The sequence below is a fragment of the Nansenia antarctica genome (genome assembly GCF_963989245.1).
Source record: "Nansenia antarctica genome assembly, chromosome: 3".
In the NCBI taxonomy this organism is placed as follows: domain Eukaryota; kingdom Metazoa; phylum Chordata; class Actinopteri; order Argentiniformes; family Microstomatidae; genus Nansenia; species Nansenia antarctica.
The window spans coordinates 50,842,556-50,854,448 of NC_137688.1; the positions used below are offsets into that span (position 1 = coordinate 50,842,556).

General features: G+C 45.4%; 2 protein-coding genes across 3 annotated transcripts in view; both read left to right on the forward strand.

Moving 5' to 3' along the window:
* sesn2 (sestrin 2) overlaps positions 1-3,386 on the forward strand; it is a gene marked incomplete at both ends in the record, with an annotated part of 17,944 nt that extends 14,558 nt beyond the window's left edge. The window contains one exon of the mRNA XM_080527363.1: positions 3,300-3,386. Within this exon, the coding sequence (XP_080383489.1) occupies positions 3,300-3,386 (87 nt within the window). The remainder of the gene's footprint in view (positions 1-3,299) is intronic.
* A 3,761-nt stretch (positions 3,387-7,147) lies between these two features.
* yrk (Yes-related kinase) overlaps positions 7,148-11,893 on the forward strand; it is a 27,153-nt gene continuing 22,407 nt past the window's right edge. For both annotated transcript variants that reach the window (XM_080526075.1, XM_080526076.1), the window contains exon 1: positions 7,148-7,182. The gene's annotated coding sequence lies outside the window, so the exon portion shown is untranslated. The remainder of the gene's footprint in view (positions 7,183-11,893) is intronic.

Consider the following 11,893-nt stretch of genomic DNA (forward strand, 5'->3'; position numbering starts at 1 on the left):
AAAACAGTTGGCTAGTTAAATCACATCACAGTGATAAATATAATTCCATAACTGCATACTACTACGGAGCACACACACACACACACACACACACACAGAGGAAATCACGCAATCAGCAGGAAGAGAGCGCGGAGAGCACCTCGGGTTGGGAAAGCCCTATAAGACCCCGACTATCAAATAAAAGCAGAACGGAATAAACGTTATTAAATACAACGTTATAAAATGCAGGTGTGCACAGCACACACACACACACACACACAGAGGAAATCGCGCAATCAGCAGGGAGAGAGCCCGGAGCGCACCCACGTCTCGGGCGGAGTCCTTGGTAAAATCATATCCCCCTGTCCAATACAATGTTGGCAATATTCTCTATTGGTTAAGTGCTCCCGGTTTCAATGGTATCATAATGTAATCACGATGAATGACGGTGTGGGCAAGTACACTAGGGTTAGGGTTAGGTGCTAGGGTGCTACGGTTAGGGGTAGGGTTAGGATTAGGGTTAGGGTTAGACATGCCAGCATGTACCAAGTCGACGTAGCACCTAACCCTAGTTGTCCCACATGTACCGTAACATATCCATGTCTTGTAGCCTCTTGTTTCTTGGGCTGCGTTCGTAAATTTGCTCTGAGAGCGCCGGAACGCACACTAGGTGCAACGTCATAAATGGACTTAAGTAATTTGATTGGACAAGAGGCATTCCATGAGTGGTGATCAGATTTCCAGAACGTATTTACGAACGCAGCCTCGATTATCGCTGTTTTGAAATTATCGCTGGTAGAATTGCGCCGCTCTTTTCCCATTGACATCATGGTGTCAAGTAATGTAAATAAACGTGCTGAATTTAGATGCCCTCTTGTGTTTTCATGCAGGGATGTTCAAAGTATTTTACTTTCAACCAGGTATCTGATTCTGACCACCTGTAATCATATTGTAATAAACCTCCTTGATGGGGTAGTGGTCTACTGTCAGACCACAAGCACAGAGGACACAGACAATGACTTGAAATACAAAAGGGCCACTTTATTTTACAAGGCAGAGGACAGAGGTCGGAGCACACCACCACACGACACAGAGCTACAAAAACCAATAGAAATACTTTATTCATCAACAATTCATAAGCCTCACAGCAGGTTATTAGTAGGCTGACCGGCCCTGCCAAGACCTATACCCCCCTCAAGCAGTCTATCCCAGTTAACCAGCGCATAAGGCACTTACCAGCGCAACAATTCACACCCCTGGATTAACCAGCTATCATACAGAATAATTACACCCTATAATATAGGCACACATGATTTCACCCTCTCACTAGGCACACATGATTTCACCCTCTCACTAGGCACACATGATTTCACCCTCTCGCTAGGCACACATGATTTCACCCTCTCACTAGGCACACATGATTTCACCCTCTCACTAGGCACACATGATTAGGGCGCTTTGATTAACAGGTACAACGAGACTTCCTTTGACAGCTCCCCCAGCCTCAGATCCCACCAATTAACCCCGCTTTTTTAGACTATTTAAAAACCTACAAAAATCGAACAATCCCCCCCCCCCCCGCCAAACACAGACACGGACAATAACAACACAGAACATATATGTTAACATTAAAAAGGCACTTAACTTCAAGCCCCGCGGTGGCGCAGCGGTCTAAGCATCAGTCTCTGGTGAAAGCTGCCCACCGGGGACTGGGATCGAATCCCGGTCTCGCCAGACCCGGATATGGCCGGGGCCCACAGGGAGCGGCATATTGAGCGGCCGCTCCCAAGGGGGGTATAGGACTATTTCCGGACAAGGATCCGTCGCGCAACACCGCCCCCGGGGTGCCGGAATAACGGTGTCGGGCTCGAGGAGCCAGACAGCTAGTCTGCCTGGCTATCTCCTCTGGGGCTGCCGGCCACGGGGTCGTGCGGCGGATCCTACGCAATAGGCAGGGGATAATTGGATACTAGGTTGGGTGCAATTGGATACTAAATTGGGTGAAAAAAGGGATAAAAAAAAAAAAAAAAGGCACTTAACTTGCAGGTAACTCCCCCGGGGTCTGCGCGTTGTGGCACCGTGTCGACTCGGCTCGTAGTGACGGAGCCGCCGGGGGACCCGTCGATACAGTGCTGAACGTGGAACGCTCCTCAGTTGTTAGGAGCGCCGCAAACTGGAGTCGGAGAGTGGCTGTATGGCACCTAGTAGGTTTACCACAGTACCTTTGATCAGCGTGCGTAAAGTTCTGCTTTTCCGAATAGTCACCAAGGCACGCTGCAAGCGTAATATGGGATTGTAGTGCTGCACACCTGGATTTTATAACGTTGTATTTTATAACGTTGTATTTGATAACGTTTATTCCGTTCTGCTTTTATTTGATAGTCGGGGTCTTATAGGGCTCTCCCAACCCAAGGTGCTCTCCGCGCTCTCTTCCTGCTGGTTGCGCGATTTCCTCCGTGTGTGAGTGTGTGTGCGTGCTCCGTAGTAGTATGCAGTTATGGAATTTGTTGTAATAAAGTTTATCTGGTAGGTATTAAACCTGGATAGGCTGAGAGACGCTGCCACCACCTTTGTTTTACCGGTCTGGTCCGGATGTCAGAACCCTGAGAATACCACTCACACGACCACAGTGTACCAAAAAGATATATCACTTTATTTGATAAAATACAAGTTCAAGTTCATCAGCTCTGCGCGGGTTAGGCTACTAGTGGGCCGCTAGGAGACCGGCCCTGCCACGACCTATCCCACCTCCACACAGTCTGTTCCCCCCCGGGCAGCCCTCGCTCGGGAGCGGAGCTTGGTGGACGATACAGGGCTTTTCCCTAATGACTTGTCCCGCTCCCATGGGAACCAAAGTTCTCTACAATATTGCCTTAGTCTGGAACGCATGTTGAACGTTCGAACGATTAGCAAACGATTAGCAAGAGCGTTCGAACGATTAGGCCGTTGATGGCCCTGCCAGGATTTGGCAGTGCCAGGTTTTGGCATGACAGAGCCAACCACCTGTCTCAGTCGCTGGCCACTCCCCCCTCCACCTGTCTCAGACACTGACTCCGCCCCCCTCCACCTGTCTCACTGACTCAGTCCCCCTCCACCTGTCTCAAACACTGACTCCGCCCCCCTCCACCTGTCTCAGACACTGACTCCGCCCCCCTCCACCTGTCTCAGACACTAACTCCGCCCCCCTCCACCTGTCTCAGACACTGACTCCGCCCCCCTCCACCTGTCTCAGACACTGACTCCGCCCCCCTCCACCTGTCTCAGACACTGACTCCGCCCCCCTCCACCTGTCTCACTGACTCCGCCCCCCCTCTCCGCAGGTGCACGTGAACCTGCTGCTGACGGAGGCGAGACTCCAGGCTGCCCTGCTGTACACACTCCGGGCCATCACACGCTACATGACATGACACACACACACACACACACATAGACATGACAACACTCTACAGGCCACACACACACACACACACACATAGACATGACAACACTCTACAGGCCACGTGCACACACACACACACACACACACACACACACACACACACATAGACATGACAACACTCTACAGGCCACACACACACACACACACAGACACAGACATGACAACACTCTACACACACACACACACACACACAGATATGACAACACTCTACAGGCCACACACACACACACACACACACACACACACATCGACATGACAACACTCTACAGGCCACACACACACACACACACACACACACATACATACACACACACACACAGACATGACAACACTCTACAGGCCACACATACACACACACACACACATAGACATGACAACACTCTACAGGCCACACACACACACACACACACACAGACATGACAAGACAATACTGCCTACACGCTATTTTATCTGAGCCGTTACATACTACACTACATTGCAACACGTGACATGCATACAACATACACACACACATAGCAACATACACACTAGGTCACCTGACACCTGACATATGAATGTCTTTAATTTGAGTCGATCAGGTTCATCATCAGTCAATGTTTATGCTGCTGCTTTTTCTGTGCGTTGGGAGGGGGGGGCGGGGGGGGCTGTGTGTGTGTGTGTGTGTGTGTGTGTGTTATTTTGAGTGTGTGGGTGTGTTACTGTGTGAAATATAAACAGAAAGACCCACATTACAGTTCTGCACTGAACAGTTTCACTTGTATTCAAAGCACTAAGATGGACGCACGGATTTGGATCAGACATGGGTTTAAAAGTATTTTAAATACTTTCAAATACTTTGATATCTGGAGTGCCGGATGGGTGAAGTTTGGCACTTTAGGACTATTTAAATTCGTTCCACTGTGCCAAGCAAACTCAAACCAAGCACTGAGCTGGATACATCTCATATCAAGGCCAAGGGTAGACTGTTTTTAACTTTTGTGTGGAATTCGGAAGAGGTTACCATGGTAACAGGTCACGGCAATCCAAATACACAAAATGTAAGAAATTACAAAATATGCATCATTGGTATATCAAAGTTCAATCAATGTTACCTATCACTGCCCCCCCCACACACACACACCCGTTGCAGTATTTTTTATTTAATTGTTCATGTTTGGTTGAATGTGTTTAATTTAAATACCTCATGCTTCGGCTCCTGTCTGTTACTGTACTGTAGGCGTCTGTCGCCGTGACTACTGCAATATTCTCCCTATTTGTAGCATACAGCGATTTCGAGGTTGATTCCTGTATTTTTATGGACAATAAAATGTATTTTGTTATCAAAATCAACACGTTGTTTGGCTGCTGTTGTGGTTTTTTCAGGCTGATAATAAAACGTCTTGCAGGCCGATGTGTAATACGGTTTTCCAGTCTCTGTTAAATTGCATTCCAAAAAACTCCATGGGTCGCTTTATTGCACGGTTTAACGCCAATACCAAAATGTTGCATTTATCAGCAGTCTGTTGTGTTTTTATAGTAGCTTTAACAACAATGAGAGCGGGGGCGGGTTGGTGGTGGTATGCATGCACCACTACCTGTCCCGTTAAGGTCGTAGTGCGCATTGTGTTCATGGCATCTCGAGAAGAATTCACACAAGTTATTTGCGTAAAGCGAATGATGGGTGATTCTTCGTCTTTGAACAAGTCGGAAATTTCTGTTTCCTATTTCCGAGGGAACTTGAATGGCGCCTCGCGGCATGGTTGTTTCCGCCACAGGGTGGCGGCAGTGGCGTACCGCAAAATCCCGAGGCCCCCCGCAAGGTGGCGGCGGGGGCCCTTTCGCAACGGAGGTAAAAAAAAACGTGCGTTTTTTAGAGTCCGACAGTGTTTCCTCTATATGCATTTATTCGTGGCGGGCCGCCACGAATACATTTTCTCCGCCACTAATTGATTCAGGCCACTTTATGACCGGAGAACACAAAAAAAATCAGATTGAAGCTAGTTTAGGCCGCTTTCAGACCTACATTTCGTTCCGATTTAGGATGTAGTAAGTTACAATATGTTGCAATTAACCTCGTCGGCGACGCGCTTGCAAAACAGTTTTGTGATTGGTCCGAATTTAGCGGGACATTTGGATTTCTGGAAATCCCTTCCCTCTCTCTTCGCCGGTCGCCCGTCCCTTTAATCCCGTAAGCGTATCCTGATCGAAAATGCAACATCATCAGCGACGACCTTGGGTTCTTGCATTTACTGCTGTTCTCTGGTTCATGTTCTTATACCAGTGCTCACTATAGAGTATTTTAAATGAACATTCGTAATGTAGTCTAGTCTCTGATGTTCATGGTCAACTAAATCAGGCTATTTTGTGAAACAAATAATGTTCCCGAGCAGCCTCGCATCTAACGCTAGCTTCGAACTATTGATAGCATAATAAACGTTGGTAAATGTCACAAACGACACAGTATTGGCAGGGGGAAAGAAGGGGAGTCGAATTTTTATTGACAACGGATTTACATGCTGGAAAAACATGCAGCTAAAATTCAGGGAACATTTGGACAATAAGAGACACAATGGAGCTGTGGTCGCGTGGTCTAATTACAGGGCAATATGCGCGGGACAAAAATAATCTATTGCCTCCCAAATCACAACGAACAGAACGGCGGAGGTACGGGTAAACAGGGCACATTTTTAAAAAATGTTGCCACCCTCTATTTTTCGGTGAAATTACGTCTTTGTATTGAGCGCCAGTGCGTGTTGCATACGCTACGCGCGCGAAAAAAGAACACTCCGCCACTAATGTGAAAAATCCTGGAGGAAACAGTGTCCGATGCATTATTGACGTTGCGAAATTTCGCAATATGCACTCTACATTCTAAATGCTTGACTTAGCAAAAGGTACAAACAAGTGAGAGCAATGAGAGGGGGTGCTAGCAACCAATGTTAGGGGGCCCCCTAGTGGCTGGGGCCCCCCCGCGGTGCGTCGCTTGCGGGCCCGTCCGCTACGCCACTGGGTGGCGGTATCCATCACTGCCGTCCAGAACATCAACTTTCAATCAACTTGTTTGATTATAGGCTAGGATAGGACGACCTTGTTCGAATACAGAGAACAAACTTAATCGTCTCCTTGAGGTTGTCACTTGTCTGACATTGGATTGTCGCTTGTTGTGAAATCCTTACTTTCACCTAAAACAAGGATTTCACGACGATGGAGGGAGAGATGGCGGTATATTTGATTGTTCTAACGGGGCCCGATAACGTTGGCATAGACTATGAACTTGCTTTGGCTGAAACAGTTGCCTTGCCTTAAATGTTGGTATTACACGGATATCACACTTTACACACTACCCTTCCTGTCTTCTCACCCGACGCCCGTGCGCGCACACTTCTCGCTCTATATGAATGTGAGCAACAGTAGATGAGAGAGTGTGTGTGGTTTGGTTTGCTACATTGTAGAGAAAGAAAAACTACGAAATCTTAAAACAATATCAGATAAGAATAAGAAAGTCCTGGAATTTGTGACGAGGGAAAAAGAAGAGAGAGAGAGAGAGAGAGCACAGAGAGAGTGGGCGAGCCTGGGGTGCGCGCCTTTAGTTCTAGGTGGCGTACTCGGTGTGCGCTGCATCAACCCTTCCGGACAGAGAGAGAGCGCGCCGTCACGTCCCCTCCCGGGAGGAGCGACCACCGGCCACCGTCCCATCCCGCGCGCTTCTCAGTGCGTCTCCGGTGTTAAACCCTCCACTCCGCCAGCCCGTGGGAATAACGGGCGACTCGCCACGGCGCATTCCGGTAAGTCAGTGAATGTTTCGCAATCTAAATCGAGTTTAAACGAATGTTTTATGTTAAAGGAAATCTAAATAAGAGTTTAAAGTGGTGTTTTAATGTTAAATGAGTGAGTGAAGCCTGTGTTCCTGAATGGCAATGTAGTAGCCTAATATATTAGGTTCTCTTTTGTGTCAACCTTCAGAACACGACATACACAGCACAGTGGATCATATATAGTCAAATAAGCATATTTGTACCTGTATGCGCATCGGCTCGTTTGTGTGAGAGTTTGGTTGATGATTCAGTCAGTCAGTGGCGACTGTGGTTGAAAACAGTGAGGTCTGAGTTGTAGTTGAAGGGGAGTTCTGAGTTGTATTGCGTTAAACTGTACTATTGATCGGTGTTCCGGGCCACCGAGACTCTAGCCTACCTGCTGCCTCGGCTCTCCACCGGTTCTCGGTCTCTACCGGGGGGACCCACTGCTCCCCGCACCGTTATTACCTACTACAGCCAGCCATTTAAGTCATTGAGCTGCAACGTTTGCAGGAAAAGTGCTATACAAATAAACGTTATTATTATTATTATTATTATTATTATTATTATTATGATTATGTAAACGTAACCGAAATTAACTTTTAAGCTGTTAATGAGAAGGTGAACTATTGGGTAACTATGGGAAGTTTTGACATTGGCACGTGAAGGCTGTTAAAATGCGGTAAGCCTATGCGTGTGAAACTTCCCCTCTCAGTTCACAGTGGTGACTTTGTTATTTTGAAATCAATTGCAAAGCAATACACCCCTGGTGCCATCTGTTTTCACAACGCCTCCCCATGTCCACTATTATAACCTGCAATTCTAGAAGGCCTACCACAGGGACCTCACCTGAGGTCTAATCAATCAATCAATTAATTAATTAAGAAATCTGTCAATATTCTGTGTGCCTTGTCACCAGAGTAGCGTAAACTACCAACCAGGCTTGACCCGGCAGCCCGTTAGGGTAAGGCCATAGAGGTTCAGATCTCTTGGTAGAGACTGTTAGTTGGCCTACAGAATTTGAAGTGCTTTGAATTGCATTCATGTACGAAAGGCGCTATATAAATAAAGTTTCACTTCACTTCACTTCACTACAGGCCTGTTATGGCTGTCTGTCCTTTATATTGTAAGGCCCTGCTCAAGGGTGTGTAGCCTGTACGCCATGGTCATAACAGATTGATGCGTGTGTGTCGTGTATCGTGTGTGTTGTGTGTGTGTGTCGTGTGTGTGTGTGTGTTCCATGCAAGTGCTGTCTCAAGATTTGAATGGAATTGGATGGAGGAGAGGGACAAATAGAGAGAGAGATACATTTAGGCCTGTGTGTAGATCTGAGAAGGTATGATCAATATGGTGGTAGCTTCGTCTCTCTGTCTTCTACATTGTTGACACCTATCCAATCTCCTTAGATATACACAAGTGTGTATGGGTTCTGGGGCTTGAGTTGGAATTCAGAAAGAGAGGGAAGGAGAAAGAGAGAGAGAGAGACTTGATTAGGCTATCCAAGGCCGGACTTCATCACTTCCTGTTTCTTTACGAGGTCACTTCCTGCCTTTAGCCCCATGGCGATGCAGGAAGGAAGTGGGAGTGGTCTGTCACTCTGCTTGCCCAATGCACACAGCTGAACGACCACAACGCTGCCCAAGATTAGATTTACCCCAACATTAACCCAAGATTAGATTTACCCCAACATTAACCCAAGATTAGATTTACCCCAACATTAACCCAAGATTAGATTTACCCCAAGATTAGATTTACCCCAAGATTAGATTTATCCCAACATTAACCCAAGATTAGACTTACCCCAACATTAACCCAAGATTAGATTTACCCCAACATTAACCCAAGATTAGATTTACCCCAACATTAACCCAAGATTAGATTTACCCCAACATTAACCCAAGATTAGATTTACCCCAAGATTAGATTTACCCCAAGACTAGACTTACCCCAACATTAGACTTACACCAACATTAACCCAAGATTAGACTAACCCCAACATTAACCCAAGATTAGACTAACCCCAACATTAACCCAAGATTAGATTTACCCCAACATTAACCCAAGATTAGATTTACCCCAAGATTAGATTTACCCCAAGATTAGATTTACCCCAAGACTAGACTTACCCCAACATTAGATTTACCCCAACATTAACCCAGGATTAGATTTACCCCAACATTAACCCAAGATTAGATTTACCCCAAGATTAACCCAAGATTAGATTTACCCCAACATTAACCCAAGATTAGATTTACCACAACATTAACCCAAGATTAGATTTACCCCAAGATTAGATTTACACCAAGATTAACCCAAGATTAGATTTACCCCAACATTAACCCAAGATTAGATTTACCCCAACATTAACCCAAGATTAGATTTACACCAAGATTAACCCAAGATTAGATTTACCCCAACATTAACCCAAGATTAGATTTACACCAAGATTAACCCAAGATTAGATTTACCCCAAGATTAACCCAAGATTAGACTTACCCCAAGATTAGATTTACCCCAACATTAACCCAAGATTAGATTTACCCCAACATTAACCCAAGATTAGATTTACCCCAACATTAACCCAAGATTAGATTTACCCCAAGATTAGATTTACCCCAAGACTAGATTCACCCCAACATTAGACTTACACCAACATTAACCCAAGATTAGACTAACCCCAACATTAACCCAAGATTAGATTTACCCCAACATTAACCCAAGATTATATTTACCCCAAGATTATATTTACCCCAAGATTAGATTTACCCCAAGATTAGATTTACCCCAAGACTAGACTTACCCCAACATTAGATTTACCCCAACATTAACCCAAGATTAGATTTACCCCAACATTAACCCAAGATTAGATTTACCCCAACATTAACCCAAGATTAGATTTACCCCAAGATTAGATTTACACCAAGATTAACCCAAGATTAGATTTACCCCAACATTAACCCAAGATTAGATTTACCCCAACATTAACCCAAGATTAGATGTACCCCAACATTAACCCAAGATTAGATTTACACCAAGATTAACCCAAGATTAGATTTACCCCAAGATTAACCCAAGATTAGATTTACCCCAAGATTAGATTTACCCCAACATTAACCCAAGATTAGATTTACCCCAACATTAACCCAAGATTAGATTTACCCCAACATTAACCCAAGATTAGATTTACCCCAAGATTAGATTTACCCCAAGACTAGATTTACCCCAACATTAGACTTACACCAACATTAACCCAAGATTAGACTAACCCCAACATTAACCCAAGATTAGATTTACCCCAACATTAACCCAAGATTATATTTACCCCAAGATTATATTTACCCCAAGATTAGATTTACCCCAAGATTAGATTTACCCCAAGACTAGACTTACCCCAACATTAGATTTACCCCAACATTAACCAAGATTAGATTTACCCCAACATTAACCCAAGATTAGATTTACCCCAACATTAACCCAAGATTAGATTTACCCCAAGATTAGATTTACACCAAGATTAACCCAAGATTAGATTTACCCCAACATTAACCCAAGATTAGATTTACCCCAACATTAACCCAAGATTAGATTTACACCAAGATTAACCCAAGATTAGATTTACCCCAACATTAACCCAAGATTAGATTTACACCAAGATTAACCCAAGATTAGATTTACCCCAAGATTAACCCAAGATTAGATTTACCCCAAGATTAGATTTACCCCAACATTAACCCAAGATTAGATTTACCCCAACATTAACCCAAGATTAGATTTACACCAAGATTAGAGTTACCCCAAGGTTACCCCAAGATTTACCCCCAAGGTTACCCCAAGACTTACCCCCAAGATTAACCCAAGATTAGATTTACCCCAAGATTAGATTTACCCCAAGGTTACCCCAAGATTTACCCCCAAGGTTACCCCAAGATTTACCCCAAGGTTTACCCTAAGATTACACCGAAATACAGTGAAATACAGCTCTACCAGAATACACACATTAACCCCCCCCATTGCTCGCTCGCTCTCTCTCTCTCTCTCTCTCTCTCTCTCTCTCTCTCTCTCTCTCTCTCTCTCTCTCTCTCTCTCTCCCTCCCTCCCTCCCTCCTCTCCCTCCCTATCCCTCTCTGTGGTGGAGGATGTGATGTCATCATGTGGAAACAGGATGTCCCTGTGCCTTAGACACCTGACTTCCCAGTGTACTTTTCCATTGTCCCTCCCCCGCATCCCTCTCTCTATCCCTGATCCCTCTCTATCACTCTCTCTATCCATGTCTGTCGCCATCTCTCTGTCTGCCTACACCCCCCCCCCCCACATTCCTCTATAACTCTATACCTCTACTTCTATCTCTCTCTCTCTCTCTCTCTCTCTCTCTCTCTCTCTCTCTGTAGTTATCCCTGTGTGTGTGTGTGTGTGTGTGTGTGTGTGTGTATGTGTGTGTGTGGAGGCTCAGTGACAGCTCACTTCACAGTGTCCTATCACTCCTGCTCCACACACACTCTGTATCCTGTGGGCCTTCCTGCTGACCAGGGAAGAGAGAGAGAGAGAGAGAGAGAGAGAGAGAGAGAGAGAGAGAGAGAGAGAGAGGAGAGATGAAGAGAGAGAGAGAGAGAGAGAGAGAGAGAGAGAGATAAGAGAGAGAGAGTAGAGAGAGAGAGAGAGAGAGAGAGAGAGAGAGAGGAGAGAGAGAGAGAGAGAGAGAGAG